The following is a 25,465-nucleotide window of genomic DNA, read 5'->3' as shown; positions in this document are numbered from 1 at the left end:
AAAAGACTGAGAGATGACCTAATAGGGGTCTTTAAAATTATGAATGATAGAGTAGGTGTAGAGAAAATGTTTCCACTTGTGTGCGAGTCCAAAACTAGGGGCCATAAATATAAGATAGTTACTAATAAATCTAATAAGGAATTCAGGAGAAATTTCTGTGAGAATGTGGAACTTGCTACCACATAGAATGGTTGAGACGAGTAGCATCAATACATTTAAGGGGAAGCTTGATAAATACATGAGGAAGTAAGGGATAGAAGAATATGTTGATAGGGTGAGTTGAAGTAAGATGGGAGAAGGCTTGGGTGGAGCATAAACATTGGGATAGACCTGTTAGGGTCAATTGGCCTGTTTCTGTGGTGTAAAATTCATTGTAAAATCTCCCATACCAGATTGGCAGAAATGTATCTTATTATTTGAAATATCTTATATTCCAGAACATGGTAAGTAAGGTTTACTCCGGGTGAAATTCAGAAGTGAACACAAAAATATGGCAAAAATATTTGCTCCCCAGCAGTGAAGATTTTACCCCAATTACCTTGAACTATTAATCCACTCTCCGTCCAGATTACATTTTCTCTCCATTTCATAGAATCCTTTCTGCACTCCTTCTGCCTGGATTGAAGCTCCTGTTATGGGTTATTCCTTTAGCAATCTGCTTGCTGTTTAGAAAAAGAATTTGCTTTATTCAAATTAAAACTAAAGGAAACGCATTTTATACTTTTACACCCAGTGATCAGAGCAAAAAAATACCAAAAGTCCTTATGAAATAAGGTGTCATTACTGCACATTTTATTCCAAATGTGATCTCACCACTGATATACATAAATAATCACTGATATACATAAATAATCATTTATATTGCACCTTTAATTAGAAAAATATATAAAGGTGCTTCACAGACTGGGGGAGGGGGGATACATACAGTGTCAAAGGAGAACATATTAAGAGTGGTGATCAAAAGCTTGGTCAAATAGGTGAATTTTAATGAGGTCTGAAAGGAGGAGAGGGAGGTGGAGAAATTTAGGATGGGAATTGTAGAGAATGGGACCTATGTGGCTGAAGACACTGCTGCTAATAATGAGGTATGGGGACAGCGTGTTCCACAGAAGGCTGGAGTCAAAAGAATTGGTGATTGTAGGGATAGAGAAAATTATAGAGATGCAAAGGAGCAAGGCCATAGAGGGATTTAAATACAAGGATGAGAATTTTAAATTTGAAGCGTGGGGGCCAATGTTTTTTTTTATTCGTTCACGGGATGTGAACATTGCCGGCAAGGCCAGCATTTATTTCTCATCACTAATTGCCCTGAGAACGTGGTGGTTGGCAGCCTTCTTGAATAAAACTGAGTGTCTTGCTAGTTAGATTGTTAAGAATCAACCACATTGCTGTGGGTCTAGGAGTCACATATAGACCAGACCAGGTAAGGACGACAGATTTCCTTCCCTTAAGGACATTAGTGAACCAGATGGGTTTTTACAACAATCCAGTAATTTCATGGTCACCATTACTGATACTCGCTTTTTATTCCACATTTATTTAATTAACTGAATTTAAATTCCATAATTGCCATGGTGGATTTCAACTCATCAGTCTAGGCCTCTGGATTACTAGTCCAGTAACATAACCACTACTTTTTTTTTAATTCTTAAAAATGTAAATTTTTATTAAACTAGATAAATTTGACACTGCACAAAATTAGAATTCATTTTTCAGGGCCATAGCCTTTGCTTAACAGTCAATATGCTGTTAAAACCCCAATTACATCAAATCCCTTTGGGTCTAACAATTAGTGGGGAATTTAACAGTGTAATTACAGCAGAAGAGTCAAAGTTTTCGTCAGTGTCCAGAGAGATTACACTGAATGGGTGGGGGGCACAGCGCAGCCTATGGAGGAGCAGTGAATGACAGAGCACAACTTCAACATTTCTACGTTAGGCTGCGCATGTGCTAAATCTGAATGTTGCAGTCAGTTTAAAAGGCAAAATGACAGGGAATGCTGCCAGCTCGTCGTCATCTGGACCGCAAATTCTGGGCCATCGTCAAATAGGATATAGTCACCAGAGTTTTGTGATGAAGTGAAGTTTATGGACGATGGGAGGCCAGTCAGAACAGCCTGGATTAATGAAGTCTGAAGGTCAGCGATGAGCGGTTCAGCAGCAGATTGACGGAGTTGGGGCAGAGGTGGTGATATTACAGCGATGGATGCAGGTGGTCTTTGTTCCTGTACATGGAAATGTCATTAGTGGAAATAAATAGCCAGGGTTGCATCATGAAGGTTGTAAAATTGGATAGGTACTTTTTTTTTTATTCATTGGGTGTGGGTGGCGTTGGCAGAGTATTGCCCATCCCTAATTATCCTTAACTGAGTGGCTTGCTGGGCCATTTCAGAGGGCTGTTAAGAGTGAACCACATTGCTGAGGGTCTGGAGTCATATATAGGCCAAACTGGGTAAGGACGGCAGATTTCCTTCCCTACAAGACATTAGTGAGCCACATGGGTTTTTATGACAATCCAGTAGTTACATGGTCACCATTACTGATACTAGCTTTTCATTTCAGATTTATTTATTAAATAAAGTGAAATTCCTGAGCTCAATTTCCAGATCATTAGCCCAGGCCTCCGGATTACTAATCTAATAACATAACCATTATGCTACCATTGCCCTCATTATTTTAACAGAATTTCAGGAAGATATTTTTACAATATTTTCTATCGTGCAATTAAATAAGTAAAGTAGATATCATGATTAAAGCAAATGATTTGGTGGCATGGTATTTTGCAACTAATATCATGAATTTCTGCACTTGCCACATGTAATTCAATTTGGTATCTGAGCACTATCACTTTGCATAAAATGTCCCTGAGGCAATGAAAATGGTGGTTTCTCAGCAGATCTGAATGATAACAAATGACTTGCCTTAACAAATAATTTGTCCTCTCCATGATACAATAGATTTTACATTGTGTACTTAACAAGGAGGCCATCTATATGGAGACAGGGAGACAGGGAAGAACATGTGCTCTCAGTATGGCAAAATTCTTAAAAGGATAATGTCACTGTTATTTCCATATTTGTGTTATCTACATGTGAAGTTGAATGAACAAGGAGGAAGTTTGCATTCTCTCTGTTCCTAATTGTTACTATTGCGACAGGTTCAGTGATAACACAGACTGGCCAGAATATTCCCAGCCCTGTGAGTGCAGGTTTGGAGCGGGCTGTCAAAATGGTCGCGATCCTGCTCTGAACCCAGCTACATGTGAGTTTCTGACATGTCATGTCTGCATTTGGATTGCAGACCCGACAGCAAGCGGCGGGACAGGTCATTTACATAATTAAAAGGTGCTTAAATGATAGTTAAGATGGTTAAAAGCAGGCACTTACAATTTTACCAACCTTTTGACGGGTTTGCCGTGCCTCAGGTTTCACACCAGGTATGTGGAGTCGGGTTCTCAGTGACTCTCCATTACTTTGGCCAGTTGACAGCTGCAGAAGTGGTATAAAAGCAACCATTTCACAGTTGTTCACTTTCCAATGTCAGAAGCTGAAGCCTTCAGGATTTGGAAGAGACTTTTGAGCTGTATGCAGGTTGGAAGTGTTTGCAACATAGAAACATAGAAAATAGGTGCAAGAGTAGGCCATTCGGCCCTTCGAACCTGCACCACTATTCAATATAATCATGGCTGATCATGCAACTTCAGTACCCCATTCCTGTTTTCTCTCCATACCCCTTGATCCCTTTAGCAGTAAGGGCCACATCTAACTCCCTTTTGAATATATCTAATGAACTGGCCTCAACAACTTTCTGTGGTAGAGAATTCCACAAGTTCACAATTCTCTGAGTGAAGAAGTTTCTCCTCATCTCGGTCCTAAATGGCTTACCCTTTATCCTTAGACTCTGATCCCTGGTTCTGGACTTCCCCAACATCAGGAACATTCTTCCTGCATCTAACCTGTCCAATCCCGTCAGAATTTTATGTGTTTCTGTAAGATCCCCTCTCATTCTTCTAAATTCCAGTGAATATAAGCCTAGTCGATCCAGTCTTTCTTCATATGTCAGTCCTGCCATCCCGGGAATCAGTCTGGTGAACCTTCGTTGCACTCCCTCAATAGCAAGAATGTCCTTCCTCAGATTAGGAGACCAAAACTATACACAATATTCAAGGTGTGGCCTCACCAAGGCCCTGTACAACTTTAGTAAGACCTCTCTGCTCCTATACTCAAATCCTCTCGCTATGAAGGCCAACATGCCATTTGCCTTCTTCACTGCCTGCTGTACCTGCATGCCAACTTTCAATGACTTATGTACCATGAAACCAGGTCTCGTTGCACCTCCCCTTTTCCTAATCTGTTACCATACAGTTTGCAGTGAACTCTCTATCCACTGTCACCTCCTTGGATCAAACTCTCTCACCATTGACAGTGCGCTGCTGTTATCTCAACATCACCTGCCAACTATTCCAGCAGAATCGGTGCCCATGAAAAAATCTCACCTTCATCCTTAGAATCCCACCATGATCAGCCCCAACACCAGCAGCACTAAACACACCAGCATCACCAAGAGCAACACCAACCTTCTCCGCAATTACCTGATGCTGCACAGGACACGGGGTATCAGCACCTGACCACATTGCTGCACGGGAGGCCTGATGGCCTCACCAAGGCCACATTTCATGCTGTACATCCTGACTACCACATGATGCACCAGGTTGGCACCACCCCACACCAGCTCCATAAAGCATCACTGCAATGTCCAACCCATTTCTTTCACACTCATCACCATTGTGGGGTACCCTTATGTCTCACCATTCACTACAATTCACTAAACCACTTCCAAAGGTGCCCACAAACCTATCCAAGAACGCAAAGTGCTGAAATTGAAAATGTCAATGTTTGACAACATATCAACATTAACTCTACATGAACATTGACTAAAGGACCTAAGTATCTACCCTTGTGTGTTGTTAGTTGGTATGATTGGAAAAGATATGGGTGAGTGGCTAGTGAAATGGGGAACTGATAATGCAGATAGAGAGAGAGAGAGATGGGTGGAGGCGTAAGGTAAGTTGGTGTGAGAAAGGATGTGCAGAGGTAGAGTAGAGAAGGCAGAGTGATGGGGATGTGATGAGTGGCAGTCGGATGTGGTTGAGTGTGGCTTTGCAGTAGCATTTCGTGATAAGAACATAAGAACATAAGAAATAGGAGCAGGAGTAGGCCACCTGGCCCTTCATAGAAACATAGAAAATAGGTGCAGGAGTAGGCCATTCGGCCCTTCTAGCCTGCACCGCCATTCAATGAGTTCATGGCTGAACATGCAACTTCAGTACCCCATTCCTGTTTTCTTGCCATACCCCTTGATCCCCCTAGTAATAAGGACTTCATCTAACTCCTTTTTGAATATATTTAGTGAATTCGGCCCTTCTAGCCTGCTCTGCCATTTAATAAGATCATGGCTGATCTGATCATGGACTCAGTTCCACTTCCCCGCCCGCTCTCCAGAACCCTTTATTCCCTTATCATTCAAAAATCTGTCTATCTCCATCTTAAATATATTCAATGACCCAGCCTCCACAGCTCTGGGGCAGAGAATTCCACAGATTTGCAACCCTCTGAGAGAAGAAATTCCTCCTCATCTCAGTTTTAAATGGGTGGCCCCTTATTCTGAGACTATGTCCCCTAGTTTTAGTCTCCCTTATAAGTGGAAATATCTCTGCATCCACCTTGTCGAGCCCCCTCATTATCTTATATGTTTCGATAAGATCACCTCTCATTCTTCTGAACTCCAATGAGTATAGGCCCAACCTACTCAACCTATCTTCATGAGTCAACCCCCTCATCTCCGGAATCAACCTAGTGAACCTTCTCTGAACAGCCTCCAATGCAAGTACATCCTTCCTTAAATACGGAGACCAAAGTTACACAGCACTCTAGGTGTGACCTCATCAATACCGTGTACAGTTGTAGCAGGACTTCTCTGCTTTTATCTGCTGAGATAATTGAAAGGTTTGCACCACTGCAGCCTGGTCCTCCTGATGCCATCTCTGCTTGTGCCCTCCTTTGCAATATGCAACCAGGCTGCGTTGATCTCCTGAGGAGGTCCCTTCTATCCATGGAAAGTGAAGAGGACCTTCCTGCATGCTGTGACTCCCTCCATAAGCATCTGCAGGGAGTCATGGGAGAGCCTGGGTGCAGGCATGCTCCTCTCTGCAGTGATTCTCAGTGTTTGCAGCAGCTCGATGCTGTAGAATAGTGATTGTGGAACGGACTTCCACAGGAGACCAACGCAGCCTGGTTGCACACTGGACAGAAGGGCACATGCAGGGATGTCATTAGGAGGATCTGCCTTCAGTGGTGCAAACCTTTTAATGATCTCAGTAGATCACGAAACGTTAAAGCAAAGCCACACTCAACTTCATCCTGCTATGCCACTCATCACATTCCCATCACTCTGCCTTCCCTACCCTACTCCTGCACATACTTACTCACACCAACTTAACTTGCACCTCCACCCATTCCTCACTCTCTATCTAGATTATCACTTCCCCATCTCACTAGCCACCCCTCACACTCACTCTCATCCTAGTGCAATCATACCAACTAACAACGCACAGGGGTAGGAACTTGGGTGTTTTCTCCAAAGTTCACATAAAGTTTCTGTTAATGTGCTGCCAAACATTAAAACCTTTATTTTCAACACGTTGCCTTCTGGGACAGATTTGTCGCCAAAAATACCTCTATCACTCTGCTACCGCCAAGAGGCCTAAAATTTGGGCTTCAATTCGCGCAGTGGTAAAAATCGGTATTGCGCAAGGATTTGTGGTGCAAACCGCGAATTTTCTGCAACTTTTCTCTCAGACCGATACCGCTGTGAGTTGGGTCTAGGGAGGGGAAAACACCCCCATAAATTTGCAAAAAACAAAAATTAAAAATCACAAAACATTCACAAGACACTTAACGAGCAAATCGTTGCAAAAGAATTAAAAAATAAAAACATTAACTTACCTTTTTTGCAGGTCTTCATACCTACCACTGTTCCAAGAGATGCAATGCAAGTTTTTCCCTGGCGGTTTTTTTCATCCTAAATGCAGGTGCACTGTGAGCCAAACTTTTGGGGAAAGCACTATTTCGAATCAAAAATGGCAAAATATCGTCGAAAAACCGGGCGCAAGGTGGCCGAATTTTTAGACATAGTGCCTTCCAAATGCAGTAAGCAAGAGGTTTTGATCTTGGAACGTGAACAACTGTAGGACGGCAGCTTTAATAGCACACTTACAGCTGTCAGGTAAAGAATGAATTCATGTTGTCACAACTCCCGATGTTTTTACCTGATGTGATCCCCAAGCAGCAGCAACCTCATAGAAAACCTGGAAAAATGGTAAATTGACCTCAAAATTGTGCTTAATAGCCTTTTAACAAGGTTATAATGACCTAAATTGCCTCCCCTGTCGCTGTATGTCAAGTCTGTTCAGCATTGACAGACCTGTTACCTGGTAAAGTAGCGTGGAGATGGGTTGACAGTGGTGTCCCAACCTGCTGTCAATCATTACAAATTTCACAGCTGATCCACCTCCGATCTCATCCTCTGAGCACCAGCCAAATTCCAGTCTTAGAATCTGAGCTAAAATTGTTTAAAATAAATCCAAGAAAAACTTCTTCCCACAAAGGATTGTGAGACTGTGAAGTATTTGCATAGCAGGCCATAGAGACAAAGTCAATTTTGTTGTTTAAATGAGACATAAATAATTATTTGGGAAGTAAGGCTATTGAAGGATTTTTAAATTGCTACTATTTCTTCTCAGGAGGTAGACAATCCAATTCCCATACGTCTCAGAAATGTTAGGCAACAATGCAGGATCTGCTACTTTATATTAACTTTTCTAAATGATCCTACACTTAGACACAAACTGGTGGTTGAAGATTTTGTCAACCAGCTTCCTCCCATTCCTCCGACTGCAGGAAACTTATTGATTCTTTCTCAAAATTGTGTTGAATAGCCTTTTAACAAGATTATAATGACCTAACTTGCATCCTCCACTGCTGCGTGTTGGGTCTGTTCAGCGTTGACAGATCCGACACCTGGTAAAGTAGCGTGGAGGTGGGTTAACAGAGGGGTCCTGACCTGCTGTCAATCATTTCAAATTTCACATTTAAAAAAAATAAAATTGATTGTGCTTTTATAGGGCTAAATTTTCCCGTGATTTGCACCGTTTTTTTGACGTGTGCCGCTTTTTTTGGCCGACGTTAAAAAATACAAGTTTCCCCAATCAATGTGTGCCAGCGTAACTCAGTTAATTATAATTTTTTTAGGTTAGTTTTTTTGCGTCATGGGAGAGTGGGGGAAAGCCTTTGGGGCATAGTTAGGAGCGGGGTCTGGGAGAGAGGTCGTTCGGCCTGGGATGGGTGCGGGGACCGGGAAGGGGGAGGCCATTCAGCCTGGGATTCAGCCTGGGGACCGGCACCAGCATCGGGAAGGGTGGAGGGGGAAATAGACTTTTGTCATTACACGTTAATAATTTAATAGAAACATAGAAACATAAAAAATAGGTGCTGGAGTAGGCCACTCAGTCCTTCGAGCCTGCACCACCATTCAATATGATCATGGCTGATCATACAACTTCAGTACCACATTCCTGCTTTCTCTCCATACCCCTTGATCTCTTTAGCCATAAGGGCCACATCTAACTCCCTTTTGAATATATCTAACGAACTAGCCTCAACAACTTTCTGTGATAGAGAATTCCACAGGTTCACAATTCTCTGAGTGAAGAGGTTTCTCCTCATCTCGGTCCTAAATAGCTAACCACTTATCCTTAGACTGCGACCCCTGGTTCTGGACTTCCCCAGCATCGGGAACATTCTTCCTGCATCTAACCTGTCCAATCTCATCAGAATTTTATGCGTTTCTATGAGATCCCCTCTCATTCTTCTAAATTCCAATGAATATAAGCCTAGTCGATCCAGTCTTTCTTCATATGTCAGTCCTGCCATCCCGGGAATCAGTCTGGTGAACCTTCGCTGCACTCCCTCAATAGCAAGAATGTCTTACCTCAGATTAGGAGACCAAAACTGTACACAATATTCAAGATGTGACCTCACCAAGGCCCTGTACAACTACAGTAAGACCTCCCTGCTCCGATACTCAAATCCTCTCGCTATGAAGGCCAACATGCCATTTGCCTTCTTCACCGCCTGCTGTACATGCATGCCAACTTTCAATGACTGATGTACCATGACACCCAGGTCTCGCTGCACCTCCCCTTTTCCTAATCTGTCACCATTCAGATAATATTCTTACTCACTGTTTTTGCCACCAAAGTGTATAACCTCACATTTATCTACATTATACTGCATCTGCCATGCATTTGCCCACTCATCTAACCTACCCAAGTCACCCTGCAGACTCTTAGCATCCTCCTCACAGCTCACACTGCCACGCAGCTTAGTGTCATCTGCAAACTTGGAGATATTACATTCCATTCCTTCGTCCAAATCATTAATGTATATTGTAAGTAGCTGGAGTTCAGCACTGAACCATGCGGTACCCCACAAGTCGCTGCCTGCCATTCTGAAAAGGACCTGTTTATTCCTACTTTTTACTTCCTGTCTGCCAACAAGTTCTCTATCCACGTCAATACATTACCCCCAATAACATGTGCTTTAATTTTGCACACTAATCTCTTGTGTGGGACCTTGTCAAAAGCCTTTTGAAAGTCCACATACACCACATCCATTGGTTCTCCCTTGTCCACTCTACTAGTTACATCCTCAAAAGATTCTATAAGATTTGTCAAGCATGATTTCCCTTTCATAAATCTATACTGACTTGGACCGATCCTGTCACTGCTTTCCCAATGCTCGGCTATTATGTCTTTGATAACTGATTCCAACATTTTCCCCACTACCGATGTCAGGCTAACCAGTCTATAATTCTCTGTTTTCTCTCTCCCTCCTTTTTCAAAAAGTGGGGTTACATTAGCTACCCTCCAATCCATAGGAACTGATCCAAAGTCTATAGAATGTTTCAAAATGACCACCAATGCATCCACTATTTCTAGGGCCACTTCCTTAAGTACTCTGGGATGCAGACTATCAGGCCCTGGGGATTTCTCAACCTTCAATCCCATCAATTTCCTGAACACAATTTCTTGACTAATAAGGATTTCCTTCAGTTCCTCCTTCTCGCTAGACCCTCGGTCACCTAGTATTTCTGGAAGGTTATTTGTGTCTTCCTCAGTGAAGACAGAACCAAAGTATTTGTTCAATTGCTCTGCCATTTCTTTGTTCCCCCTTATATATTCACCTGATTATGACTGCATGTCTTCACTAATCGTTTTCACTTCACATACCTATAGAAGCTTTTGCAGTCAGTTTTTATGTTCCCTGCAAGCTTACTCTTATTGTGTTCCTAACACAGATGAGACTGCACACAGGGAGGTTAAGGTAACAGTGACCTCAGTCTTTATTAAGACACTCCAGAGTGAGGAAGAGCCTTAGAGGCCAGCTTATATACAGTGCTCCCAAGGGATGCTGGAATCCCTTGGGACTTTGGGGGATGCGCTCCCTGGTGGCAGAACATGGGAGTGCATGCTTTACAGATACACAACATCACTCCCCTCCAAAGTCAAAGTGAAAAATATTTACAAGGTGAGGCGGTCGGGAGCATTTCTTTCCCTGGTAGACCGCCTCGGTACAAATGTCTGTTCTGGTGTGTTGGCTGTGCCCTCGCTGGGCTGGCATGTTGTTGGCCATGCAGGGCTGCTGGGTGAGCTTGGCCTTGCTGGGCTGTTGGGCGTGATGGGTTTAATTTCCTGGTCCGGGGTAGTGTCGTTGATCCTATGGGTGTGTGTTGTGGGCTCGAAAAAGGTTGTGTCTGTTGTGGGTTGTTCAGGGCAGTCTGTGAACTGCAGCCTAGTTTGGTCCGGGTGCTTTCTGCAAATTTGTCCATTGTCTAGTTTGGCTACCATCACCCTACTCCCTTCTTTAGCTATCACCGTGCCCGCGATCCACTTGGGACCATATCCATAGTTTAGCACATACACAGGGTCATTCAGATCAATTTCCCGTAACCAAGTGGCGCGACCATCGTTTACATTTTGTTGCTGCCGCCTGCTCTCCTGTGGGTGGCAAACATGGCCCTCAGGCTTTCAATGGTGGCAGTGGCTGTGCTTTCCGACAATATTTCACATTCAATCCATTTTGAAAAAGCATCCACCACCACCAGGAACACTTTACCGAGAAACGGGCCCACATAGTCAACATGGATCCTCGACCATGGTCTGAAGGGCCAGGACCACAAACTTACTGGTGCCTCCCTGAGCGTGTTGCTCAACTGAGCACACACGCGGCATTGCCGTACACAGGACACTAAGTCAGAGTCGATTCCCGGCCACCACACGTGGGATCTGGCTATCGCTTTCATCATTACTATACCCAGGTTTGTGCTGTGGAGATCCGAGATGAACGTCTCCCTGCCCTTTTTGGGTAGCACTACACGGTTACCCCACAACAGGCAGTCTGCTTGAATGGACAGCTCATCCTTTCGCCGCTGGAACGGCTTGACTAGCTATTGCATTTCTATGGGGATGCTGACCCAGCTCCCAAGTAGTACACAGTTTTTTACTAGGGACAGCAGATGATCTTGGCTGGTCCAAGTCCTAATCTGGCGGGCCATGACAGGTGATTTATCATTTTCAAATGCTTCCATGACCATCAGCAAGTCTGCGGGCTGCGCTACCATCAACAAGTTTGCAGGCTGCGCCATTTCCACCCCCGTGGTGGGCAATGGTAGCCGACTGAGAGCATCCGCACAGTTCTTGGTGCCTGGCCTGTGGCGGATGGTATAGTTATACGCTGATAGCGCGAGTGCCCCCCTTTGTATGCGGGCTGAGGCATTAATATTTATCCCCTTGATTTCAGCGAACAGGGATATGAGGGGCTTGTGATCGGTTTCCAGCTCAAATTTGAGGCCAAACAGGTACTGATGCATTTTCTTTACCCCGAACACACACGCTAATGCCTCTTTCTCAATCATGCTGTAGGCCCTCTCAGCCTTAGACAAGATCCTGAAGGCACAGGCGACAGGTTGCAATTTCCCCACAACGTTAGCTTGCTGTAATACACACCCGACTCCGTACGACAACGCATCACATGCAAACACAAGTCTTTTACACGGGTTATATAATACAAGCAGCTTGTTGGAGCATAAAATGTTTCTGGCTTTCTCAAAAGCAATTACTTGTTTTTTTTCCCCAAACCCAGTTCTCACCTTTGCGCAATAACACATGTAGGGGCTCTAAGAGGGTGCTTAACTCGGGTACCAAAATAGTTGAGGAATCCCAGGAACGACCGCAGCTCCGTGACATTCTGTGGCCTGGGCACCTTCCTAATAGCGTCTATGGGCTGCATGCCGTCCGCCACGATCGCTCTCCCCAAAAACTCCACTTCTGTTGCCATGAAGACATATTTCGACCTCTTCAGCCGCAGCCCTACGCGATCCAGTTGCTGGAGGACCTCCTTCAGGTTTTGTAGGTGCTCGATGGTGTCCCAACTCATGACCAATATGTCGTCCTGAAAAACCATCGTGCGAGGTACCGACTTGAGTATACTCTCCATGTTTCTCTGGAAGATTGCTGCAGCCGACCAAATTCCAAACAGGCATCTGTTGTAGATGAACAGTCCCTTGTGCATGTTGATGCAGGTGAGGCCCTTCGGAGACTCCTTTTTGATAGTTGGGGAAAACATGAACAAGGGGACGTAATCTTAAAATTAGGCCATTCAGGAGCAAAATGAGGAAGCACTTTTTCTCACAAAGGGTAGTGCAAATTTAGAATTCCCCCCCCACCCCCCACCCCCCACCCCGCTTCCCCCCTGCCCCCGCCACCACACATTGCTGTGGATGCCAAGACAATTGGACCTTCCAAGTCTGAGATCAATAGCTTTTTGTTTGGTAAGGGTACAAGGGATATGGAGCAAAGGCAGAAAAATGGAGTTGAAGTGCAAATCAGCCATGATCTAATTGAATGGCGGAGCAGGCTTGAGATGCTGAATGGCCTACTCCTGTTACTAAGATTTCTATATTCCTATGTGAAGGTGACATCTGAACGACAAGCCTGAGTAAGAGTCCATCTGTATTTTCACTTCACATGTCAAAAACAGCCGGCACAGACTGACCTGAATCAAACCACAACATCACACAAAGGGTGGTGTTTGGGGAGTTTCTCACATGGCTCAGCATCCTAAACACAGCGAAGCAACAACATTTCTAAACCACAACGTGGGCTCGAACTCAATAAAGGAGAGCTTTCATAGAAATCACAGAATAGGAAGAAGCCTGGCATTTTCTCTCGTAACCCCATTCCCTCCAGATTGTAAGATTCGGCAAAAACATTGGCGTGAACTTTTGGACTTAAAAGTTTTGAACTTTGTTGGGACATATTCACTGTACAGCAGAAAAGCTGACCTGGAGCAGGTCCAAACATGTTTACGTTGAATACACATCAACTGGGCGGGAATGAGAATGGCTGAATGCAGTAACATCATGGTTGATGAGCGCCTTTTGTCATGGAATTGGAACCCATCAGTGAGACATTAAGTAAAGTGGCCGAGGTTTCAGGCCATCGAAAGACAAAGGAAAGCAATTTTAACCACATCGGAGCCACCCATCGAGGGACAGCCCAGTTGACAAAGGGGCAGGCAAAGATTTGATTTTTACTTTTCAGTTGGACAGCCTCAGGCGGGGAGGACAGTTGGATTTTAAGCAGTTTTGCAGGTATAAGAACTGCAGTTGGAAGCCATCTCTCTCTTTCCCCTCTTCTACGCCTGCTTGCAACGCACAAGGTCCGAGCACGCCATCTGGAACAGAGAGAAGAAACCACCACCTACGAACCAAGAGAGCCTTGCTACTTCGACTGGGAGGCTGATCTTGAGACTGGACGAATACTACAGTTTGGTACAGACCCAGAAGATACACCTCATCAGGAGAAGCAGCGAGTAAGCCAGAGGGGTAATTGGTGAGCATTTATCCCAGCCCACACATTTTTAAGACCACCGCATAGTGTGAAAGGATATCGTGTGTCCCAACCAAGCTTTAGGGGCTTTCAGGGGAGGTGTTTTAGACGTTGGGATACTTCGCGTTAGGGACCTGTTTAGACAGGCCACACTGTGTATTGTACTGCATTTGTTTGCTTTACACACCAGGGTGTGTGTGGTTTTACTGGGTGCAGGTGTGTGTTTTAACTTTAATAAAGCATTGCCGGTTAAGACCGAGGTAATTGTCCGTGACACATTCATCTGTTCCGTACAGTAATAATCCCCAGCATTAGAACTATTGTAAAGTGGGGGTGCTTCGAAAACATCTAAGAGAAACCACCCACAAGATCCTTTCCAAATATTTATCCTATTGCCTAGGATATAGAATATTTATCATATTCTAGTCCCTGCCTCGATAGCCACTTGTGGAAAACATCCCAAGTTCTAATAGTTCTCAATTAAAGAACCTTTCTCCTCCCTTCCCCCTTGGCTCTTCCAGTAAGAATCCTCCGTCTTCGTCCCTTTGGCGGCAGAACCTTCAGCCCTAGAACTGTTTCCTGAAGACCAAGCTTTCAATCATCCCTTCTAATTTCTCCCTCTGCGGCACAGAATCCATTCCTTTATCTGTTCATATTTTTTGTCCCGTCCCCCACCAAAAAAGCACCTAGGGACATTTTACTCATTAAGATGCAATATAAATGCAAGTTATTGTAAGTATAGAAGCCCTGCTGAGAAATGATAACTTCAGCTTGACAGCCTCAAGCCAAAAGTTGCCTCCCACATCAATAGGAGGTAAACTTTGATTTCAAAACTTTTCTAATGAGACTGAAATCAAAACTGAAACCTATATTCCCAAATTAAAAAGACTGGGTTCCTGAAATGAATCAGCATCAACTGACTTCAGTCAATGCCATCACATTGTCATTATTGCAACATAGTGGGATGGGATGTGTTATGAATTCAAGTCTGCTGCAGCTATCTACTTGGGTTTACTGGTGTCAGCCACTGTTTTACATGGTTTTGTCACCTGCTTCTTAGGGGAGATGACTCCCACTGCCCTACATCTTCTTGGTTAGTAACAGGACCTTGGAGTGTAACAAATAAACCCCCCTTTGTTCTCAACTGGAGTTCTGTGTCTTAGGCATGTGTTCCTACATTTATTCTGAAGCCGGACCGAGTTAACTCCATTTGAGATTCAGTTCATAAGAACATAAGAAATAGGAGCAGGAGTAGGTCATTTGGCCCCTCGAGCCTGCTCCGACATTTAATATGATCATGGCTGATCTGATCATGGACTCAGCTCCACTTCCCTGCCCGCTCCGGGTAATGTCTGTAAGTATGTAATGTTTGTAGCTCCACATTGTGGATGTGGACGAATTGTGTACTACAAGTACAGAGTTAATCATTAAACAGAACCAGGCAATTCCGGAGTCTTCCGAGAGAGCTGCCTGCCATGTTAGGAAGCTGTGTGTGCTGTGCTCTGTGAAGATATCACATTTGGCGATTGAGATGGGATTTTTCGGATGATTTAAAGCTTAAATTTTGTTGAAGGATTCAGCCAGCCGACAGAGAGACTTTGAAAGTTTCTGTCTTTGGAAAAAAGCTACAAAATCCGAGGTAAAATACAGCACACGGTGTGCACAGCTAGAGATGAAAATGGCACGTGTATTGGGACATTTGGGTGAATATAGACACGACCGGGAATGTTTTAAAGCGTATGTGGATTGGCTAGAAATGTATTTCACTGCAAATAACATAATCGAAGTTCCAGACGATGCAGTCCAGAACCAGGCTGTGTTGGAACGTAAGAAAGCGATCTTCTTATCGGAGGCAAGTCCGGCATTATATGACACTCTTATAAATCTGCTTGTGCCTGACGAGCCAAAGGACACAACGCTTAAAGAGATTTTAACAAAGCTGGAGCAGCACTATAACCCCAAACCGCTAGAAATTGCTAAAAGCTATTGTTTCGGGATTCAGAATCAAAAGCCTGATGAAAGTATCACTGATTACATCGTAGCATTAAAAAAGCTATCGATGCACTGTAATTTTGGAAACTTTCAAAACCGAGCATTACGGGATCGTTTTGTTTGTGGGGTGAAAAATGATGCGATCAGAAGGAAGTTATTGATGACAGATGACTTGACTTTTGAGATTGCTTGTCAGACAGCAAGGTCAATGGGCATGGCCGAACAATATTCCTGAGAATTAAATAATGATTACGGTCATCAGTCAACCGAGGTAAATCACCTGCAGGTTCAAAGTAAAAGACGGGCATGGCTGAAAGTCTCAGAAACTGGAAATTCTAACAGAGCGTCGAAGGCATGCTATAGGTGCCTGGGACAACACATTGCCTTCACGTATGGACAACTTTGAGCAGAGTGTTTCTTCTGCAGAAAGACTGGGCATCTTGCAAAGGCATGCCAACTGAAGGGAAAACCAGTTTTTAAAGCTATGAGTCCAGCGTTCAAAGCTATGAGTAGAAATCCAAAGAGACTACATAGCATGGAACAACAACAGGACGAGGAGATGTTAGAGTTACATATCATCAGGAGCACGAGGTTAACGGACAGCGATTTGGAAAGCATCAAAATCCACATAGATGTTGCGAGATTCAAGATACCAATGGAAATTGACATGGGTGCATCCATGAGTGCAGTACCGGAATCACTATACCATGACAAATTGCGTGATTTCCAACTGGAGAAATCCAAGACAGAGCTGCGAGGCTACTCGGGAGAGAAAATTCCTGTGGTAGGTCATATCACCGTACCGGTGAAATATAAAGATCAATTTCAGAACTTGCCTCTAATAGTAGTGAAAGGAGACAAGTCTGCCTTACTAAGAAGAAATTGGTTGAGCTCACTGAAGCTGGATTGGAGTAAGATTTTCTGTGTGGAAGCGAGATTTTCATCAATGGATGAGATTATCAAGAAGTATCCAAAGGTGTTCTGTGAAACGGGCATTCCAATCCAAGGCTTCAAGGCGAGTGTCAGGGTACAGAAGGACGCTAGATCGGTTTACTACAAGCCACGTTCCGTACCATATGCACTCAAGGAGAAAGTTGAGCAAGAACTCAAAAGACTAGAGACTGAAAACATTATTTGTAAGATAGATCTATGTAATTGGGCTACACCCATTGTTGTTGTACCTAAGTCCGACGGTAAGATAAGATTGTGTGGTGATTATAAAGTAACCGTAAACCAGGTTCTAGAGGGTAATGTCCCCAATACATTGCCGGATATAGAAGATTTGTTCACATCACTGACAGGTGGTCAGATCTTCTCAAGTCTGGATCTTACAAATGCCTACTTACAGCTTGAACTAGATGAGGAGTCCAAGTCATGTTTGACTATAAATACTCATCTAAGCCTATATCAATTTAATAGGCTACCGTTTGTGGAGTGTCTTCCACCCCTGCCATATTCCATGGGGTGATGAACCAGATTTTGCAAGGTACTGAAGGGGTAGTATGTTATTTGGATGACATTCTAATTTCAGCACCAAATAGGCAAATTCATAATAACATATTGAATGAAGTCCTCAAACGGCTAGAGAGGCACAGAGTACGAGTGTCTGCTCATAAGTATGAGTAATTTAAAAACTCAGTGGAGTACTTAGGGTAGAGTGTACAAAGATGGTTTACATCCAACCATGGAAAAATTGGATGCAATTAGAAATGCACCCACTCCCAGGAATGTCACTGAACTTCCGTTCATTCTTGGGTCTTTTGAACTATTATGGGAAGTTCCTACCAAATTTGGCTACAGTATTACATCCACTGAATTAACTTTTGAAAAAACAGGTCCATTGGAAGTGGTCAAAAGAATGCGATACAGCATTCAAGGAGTGTAAAAGCAAATTGGTAGAGAGCACCATGTTAGTTCACTATGACATATCTAAGGAGATTAAGCTAGCATTTGATGCCTCTCCGTATGGAGTTGGGGCAGTGATCTCTCATATATCACGTAGTGGGGAGGAGAGACCAATTGCTTTTGCTTCATGCACTCTCAGTGCCAGTGAGAGTAATTATGCACAAATTGAAAGGGAAGCTTTGGCGTTAATTTTTGGGGTCAAGAAGTTTCACAAATACTTGTATGGTCATAAGTTTACCATCGTTACGGACCATAAGCCCCGAACAGCAATCCTCCATCCAAAGTCCTCAGTTCCAACATTAGCTGCAGCCCAAATGCAGAGATGGGCTTTGATTTTGTCAGCATATACATAAGATATTGAATACAGACGATCAGCTGATCACAGTAATGCTGATGCAATGTCTAGACTGCCTTCCCCATCACAAGTTACACCCGATAGGGAAGAAGTGTTTTATTTTTCATACATTGATGAACTGCCAGTCACAGCTGACGAGATTGGTAGAGCAACCAAACGTGACCCAGTGATGTCAAAGGTGTATGAGTATATTGCAAATGGATGGCCAAACCATGTAACAGACAAAGATATTCATCCATTCTTCATTCGTAGGAATGAATTATCAGTCGATAAAGATTGTATCATGTGGGGTGCAAGAGTGGTTATACCAAATAACTTCAGGTCCAAATTATTAGGAGACCTCCATGACCAGCACCTGGGAATGTGCTCGACCAAGAGTTTCGCACGCAGTTATTTATGGTGGCCAGGTCTTGATAAAGATATAGAGTACATCGTGAGTCAGTGTACAACATGTCAATCGGTAAGCAAGCAACCACCACCAGTACCATTACAGCCATGGAAATGGTCTCCCAGGGTGTGGCAAAAGCTACATATTGATTTTGCTGAGTTAGAAGGACAACAATTGTTCATTGTGATTGATAGCCACTCGAAGTGGATTGAGGTGCTTCCAAATAACAACAAGTAAAACATTGGACATGTTACGAAAATTATTTTCTTCATTTGGCCTCCCTGAAGAGATTGTTTTGGATAATGGACCACAATTTTGTTCAGAAGAATTTGCACAATTCACGAGCAAAAATGGTGTGAAACATACCAAGATTCCACCATACCATCCTGCTTCGAATGGTGCAGCAGAGCGCACTGTATAAATTGTAAAATGTGCCCTCATAAAAGAAATGTTAGCTCCAAATCCAAGGAAACGACAGTTGTCATTGGATCACAAATTGGCTAATTTTTAGATTACATATCAAAATACTCCTCATACAATTACTGGTAGAACACCAGCAGAGTTGTTTCTCAATCGACAGCGACGAACCAGATTCTCGTTGTTAAAGCCAAATTTGGCACAGTCCGTAGAAGAGACACAATTAAGACAGAAAGAGAATCATGATAGAGTAAAAGAGAAGTGTGAAATTAAACCAGAAGGTGAGAGTGAAGAACCATCACCATAAATGATTAAAGTGGTTACCAGGAAGAATGGTGAAGATATGTGGTCCTCGCACATATTTGGTAAAGATGTTTGATAATGGGCAGGTTAGGTTTGTTCATATTGATCATATTTTACCTACAGACATGGAAGGAGTCAAAGGTGGGAATGATTCAATTATTTCTGACTCATCAGATAGTTTTGATACACCAGTAGCAAATCCTAAATCCAATGTACTGGAAACAGAACCAGGCAATTCCGGAGATTTCCGAGAGAGCTGCCTGCCATGTTAGGAAGCTGTGTGTGCTGTGCTCTGTGAATATATCACACTCCCCATTTCCCTTTATTTCCTTGTCGCTCAAAACTATGTCTATCTCCGCCTTAAATATATTCAATGACCCAGCCACCACAGCTCTCTGGGGCAGAGAGTTCCACAGATTTACAACGTTCTGAGAGAAGAAATTCTTCCTCATCTCAGTATTAAATGGGTGGCCCTTGTTCTGAGACTATGTCCCCAGTTTTAGTTTCCTCTATGAGTGGAAATATCCTCTCTGCATCCACCTTGTCGAGCCCCCTCATTATCTTATATGTTTTGATAAGATCACCTCTCATTCTTCTGAACTCCAATGCATATAGACCCAACCTACTCAACCTATCTTCATAAGTCACCCCCTCATCTCCGGAATCAACCTAGTGAACCTTCTCTGAACAGCCTCCAATGCAAGTATGTCCTTCCTTAAATACGGAAACCAAAACTGTACGCAGTACTCTAGGTGTGGCCTCACCAATATCTTGTACAGTTGTAGCAGGACTTCTCTGCTTTTATACTCTATCCCCCTTGCAATAAAAGCCAACATTCGATTTGCCTCCCTGATTACTTGCTGTAACTGCATACTAACTTTTTGTGTTTCATGCACAAGGATCGCTTGATTCATAAGCTACTTTATTTCACAGTGGGCAGATCATACAGGACACTGAGTCCAATGAGCAATACTTGGTAAAATCAGTCTAACTTCTGTTCATGCAGTATTACCAAAATAAAGAACATGGGTATAACTAGCCCACTCCAGTCGGTCGTCTAACCTTATAAAAACAATTTCCCTCAACCCTTTCCTACTATCCAGGTCAACTATTTGCTTCCTTTGCAGCCTTCTGCAGTTGGACTGACTTTTTGGTATTTATATTCTGACTGGTTTTAATTATTAAACTGTACTGTTCATTAGAGTCTACATTTAATCGATAATTAACACAGAGCTCAATCTCTTACAACATTGTTGGGGTGAAAGGAACAGTGGCAAAGACCATAGCTGGAAGCTAGTGGTATCTAGGGCCTGGAACTGGTGAGCAGCAATAGCAGGGCCTAGAACCACAAAGAGCAAGGGTAACTGGGTCTTGAACTATAGAAATGGATGTCAGTGCCAGAGAGTGGATTTGTGCAGAAATTGAGCTATGGAATGAAAGTGGGGAACAGGTATAGCAGTTTACATCACAGAAAATGAGAATGTGATTATTCATTTTTGTACCTGAATCAATTAGACATGATATTACGTAATTGTTTCTGGGATGTAACTGGTTCCCGGTAGGATCTGATTGATTCTTGATTCTGGAATCGTCACAGTTGAAGTCACAAAATGAAGGAGCAATTAAGGACCATAGATTTTCAAGCTGAGGTCCCCAGACTTTAAGTTCCATAAGAGGATCCCGGGAGATGAGGAACTGTGATGCCAGCAAATTTCTATCTATCTTTAAACAGATTTCTGTTGTTCCAGGTGGTGTTTTTTTGTTCTGGGGCCTGATTGTGCATTGGTAAACTTCAACAATCATACATTTCTACAGTTATGCATTTTACATTCTTACTGGCACAAACATAACAACATCGAAATCTAGGAAAAGGAGTAAGCCATTTAGCCCCTCAAGCCTGTTCCACCATTCAGTGAGATCATGGCTGATCTGCGACCTAACTCCATATACCCTCCTTTGTCCCATATCCATCCTGCCAATGAGTGTACCTTCCCATTATCCCTACTCTGTCTCCTGCCGCTCAGCCAATTCCCTAACGAGATCAATAATTTACCTTCAATTCCATGGGCTTCAACCTTACTTGACAGTCTCTTATGAGGGACTTTATCAAATACCTTCTGGAAGTCCATATAAATAACATCCATAGACATTCCCCTGTTCATACTTCAGTCACCGCCTCAAAAAATTAACTTAGGTTCGGCAGGCATGACTTGCCTTTCACAATTCCATGCTGGCTCTCTTTGATGAGCTGAAAATGTTTAAAGTGTTGAGACACCCTATCCTTAATTATAGATTTTAGTAATTTCCTGACAACAGATGTTAGGCTAACTGGTCTACAACTCCCTGGTTTCCCTCTCTCAGTATTCTTAAATACTGGAGTAACATTTCCAATCTAAAGAAATGCTTCCTGAATATAGAGAACTTTGGAAGATTACACAACTTTTAGTAATAAAGGAACAAAATGAGTTTGTTCTGTCTAGGAGAAGTGATTTGTCATGACGTGACATCCCATGACAAATTTCTACACTTTAACATGTGTAGTGCAATTTGCTTCTCACATACTGCATTTCTGCATAAAAATTCCCACAGACAGCAAAAGAAAATCACTTAGTCAAGTTGTATCTGCTTGAGTCATCAGCGGTAACATCAATAATCTTAACAAAGGTATTAACAAGCAAACGAGTTAGAGAACCAGGAACTAATGTACTTTAACAAGGATAGGAGTGTTGGGTGGATTTGGTTAGATTATGCGCAATAGAGTTTTGTTTGAGCTGAAATTTAGATATGAACATAAGAACATAAGAAGTAGGAGCAGGAGTAGGCTGTACGGCCCCTCGAGCCTGTTCCGCCATTCAATAAGATCATGGCTGATCTGATTATGGACTCAGCTCCACTTCCCTGCCTGCTCCCCATAACCCCTTATCCGCTTATTGTTTAAGAAACTGTCTATTTCTGTCTTAAATGTATTCAATGTCCCAACTTCCATAGCTCTCTGAGGCAGCGAATTCCACAGATTTACAACCCTCTGAGAGAAGAAATTTCTCCTCAACTCAGTTTTAAATGGGCGACCCCTTATTCTTAGATCATGCCCTCTAGTTCTGGTCTGCCCCATCAGTGGAAACATCCTTGCTGCATCCACCTTGTCAAGCCCCCTCATAATCTTATACGTTTTGATAAGATCACTTCTCATTTTTCTGAATTCCAATGAGTAGAGGCCCAACCTACTCAACCTTTCCTCATAAGTCAACCCCCTCATCTCCGGAATCAACCTAGTGAACCTTCTCTGAACTGCCTCCAAAGCAAGTATATCCTTTCTTAAATATGGAAACCAAAACTGCACGCAGTATTCCAGGTGTGGCCTCACCAATACCCTGTATAGCTGTAGCAAGACTTCCCTGCTTTTATACTCCATCCCCTTTGCAATAAAAGCCAAGATTCCATTGGCCTTCCTGATCACTTGCTGTACCTACATACTATCTTTTTGTGTTTCATGCACAAGTATCCCCCAGGTCCCATTGTACTGCAGCACTTTGCAATCTTTCTCCATTTAAATAATAACTTGCTCTTTGATTTATTTTCTGCCAAAGTGCATGATCTCACACTTTCCAACATTATACTCTATCTGCCAAATTTTTGCCCACTCACTTAGCCTGTCTATGTCCCTTTGCAGATTTTTTGTGTCCTCCTCACACATTGCTTTTCCTCCCATCTTTGTATCGTCAGCAAACTTGGCTACGTTACACTCAATCCCTTCTTCCAAGTCATTAATATAGATTGTAAATAGTTGGGGCCCCAGCACTAATCTCTGCGGCACCCCACTAGTCACTGTTTGCCAATCAGAGAACTCTCTGTTTTCTGTTAGTTAGCAAATCCTCTACCCATGCTAATATATTATCACCAACCCCGTGAACTTTTATCTTGGTTGGAAACTCAGCTCAGCCCAGGATAGAATATGACAGAAAGGTTGCGAACAGTCTGAGTCAGAATTTATGGCAATTGCCAAAGACAATTTCTTCAATCTTTCCAATTTTTAGCTGAAGGAAAAAATGGCTCATCCAAGACTAAATTTCAAACAAGCAGTCTGATGGCACAGGCAGTGAATGTACTGGAAGAGGTAAAGCTGGGTGTCATCACTGTTCATGTGGAAGCCGGCTCCATATCTGCAGATGATGAACTCATGATCTTGGATTTTCTCAGAGGTTTAGTTTGAAATCCTGTGTGCGTACAGTGATTAAAAATGCTCAAAAGCTTTTAATGGGGAAGATATTTGAATATTAACAGCCTTCATTAAGATTAAAGAACAATCTTCGGACACAGGTCAGTAATCAAGAGAGCCACGATGTCACATTTCGGTATTCTGTGGCCATTTGTTCCATGAATAAGTTTCAACATAAGCAATTTTAATACCGGCTGGGGGCAGAAATTTGCCTGAAAGGAAAACTTTCCTTCGACAGCTGGCTTAGCTTCCATCAGCCAATCAGGGGTGACTGAAATGTGAGATGGGCAGCTGGTTTGCACAGTTCGAAAACAGTGGCCCATTCGTTAGCAATGTCTAGACATTCAGGAGATATCTAGCACCTTGACGTTGACAAATTTCTTTGATCTCTTCAAGTCTTCTAAGGAAGGTCTTTTAAAAATCAACACAGACACTTGAGGCCCAAGTTTCCACATGATTTGCGCCTGATTTTTAGGAGCAACTGGTGGAGAACGGACTATCTTAGAAATCGCAATTCTCCACATTTTTTTTTCTGCAGTTCTAGTTAGGTAGAACAGTTCTACTTTGGAACAGAATTTTTTCTTCAAAAGGGGGCGTGTCCGGCCACTGACGCCTGATTTCAAAGTTTCCACAGTGAAAACGTACTCCAAACTAAAGTAGAATGGAGCCAGTGAAGATTTTTGTAGAACTGAAAAAACCTGTTCTACACATTAAAAAATCAGGTGCAGGTTACAAATTAGGAGTCCAGAACAAGGTGGGGGGGGAGGGGAAGGGAAGTCATTAAATTCTACAATAAATCCTTATTTATACTTCTACAAATATTATACAAATAAATCCAACCTGAATAAACATTTATAAGCAAAGAAAAGATGAAATAAACCATCTTCCTACCTGTGTGAAAGTGCTTCAGGCAGGCCTTTCGGGACCGAAGGCTGAACGGGCCGGCCCGAGACTTCGGGCAGGGCCCGTCCCCAGCACCAGATTTACAGGTTGGGTTGGGTCGGGTCGGGGAGGGGAGGGGAGGTTCGGGTCGGGGGGGGGGGGGGGAGGGGAGGGGAGGGGAGGTTCGGGTCGGGGGGGGGGGGGGGTGGAGAGAGAGAGGGAGAGAGAGGGGGGGGAGAGAGATAGAGGGAGGAGAGAGGGAGGAGGGAGGGAGGGAGAGAGGGAGGAGGGAGGGAGGGAGAGAGAGGGAGGGGGCGGAGGGGAGAGAGAGAGAGAGGGAGAGAGAGGGAGGGGCGGAGGGAGAGAGAGAGAGAGGGAGGGGAGAGAGAGAGAGAGAGGGAGGGGCGGAGGGAGAGAGAGAGAGAGGGAGGGGCGGAGGGAGAGAGAGAGAGAGGGAGGGGCGGAGGGAGAGAGAGAGAGAGGGAGGGGCGGAGGGAGAGAGAGAGAGGGAGGGAGGGGCGGAGGGAGAGAGAGAGAGAGAGAGGGGCGGAGGGAGAGAGAGAGAGAGGGGCGGAGGGAGAGAGAGGGAGAGAGAGAGAGAGAGAGGGAGGGAAGGTCAGGTCGGATCCAGTCCGGGAGCGGGAGCGGGAGTCGGGTCGGGTCGGGTCCAGTGGGGGTCGGGGGGCGGGAGCGCGGTTCGGGTCGGGTCCAGTCGGAGAGTCGGGGAGCGGGAACAGGAGCGCGGGTAGGGTCGGGTCGGGTCGGGTCCAGTCGGGGGGGCGGGGAGCGGGAACGAGAGCGCGGGTCGAGTCGGGTCAGTCGGGGGGGGGAGGCGCGGGTGTCGGGTCTGGTCCGGAGGCAGGGGGGGGGCGGGGAGCGGGTGTCGAGTCTGGTCTGGTCCGGAGGCAGAGGGGGGGGGGAGCAGGTGTCGGGTCAGGTCCGGAGGCAGAGTGGGGGGGGGGGAGCAGGTGTCGGGTCAGGTCCGGAGGCAGGGGGGGGG

General features: G+C 44.0%; 1 protein-coding gene across 1 annotated transcript in view; it reads right to left on the bottom strand.

The window, feature by feature from the left end:
- LOC139274796 (interleukin-18 receptor 1-like) overlaps window positions 1-25,465 on the bottom strand; it is a 177,904-nt gene that overhangs the window by 150,953 nt on the left and 1,486 nt on the right. Inside the window, exon 2 of the mRNA XM_070891490.1 lies at window positions 539-662. Within this exon, the coding sequence (XP_070747591.1) occupies window positions 539-585 (47 nt within the window). The 5' untranslated portion in view covers window positions 586-662. The remainder of the gene's footprint in view (window positions 1-538; window positions 663-25,465) is intronic.

The sequence above is a fragment of the Pristiophorus japonicus genome, chromosome 10 (genome assembly GCF_044704955.1).
Source record: "Pristiophorus japonicus isolate sPriJap1 chromosome 10, sPriJap1.hap1, whole genome shotgun sequence".
Taxonomy (NCBI): Eukaryota; Metazoa; Chordata; class Chondrichthyes; family Pristiophoridae; genus Pristiophorus; species Pristiophorus japonicus.
Note: the sequence above shows the minus strand (reverse complement) of the source record. Positions and strands in the feature narration are given on the sequence as shown.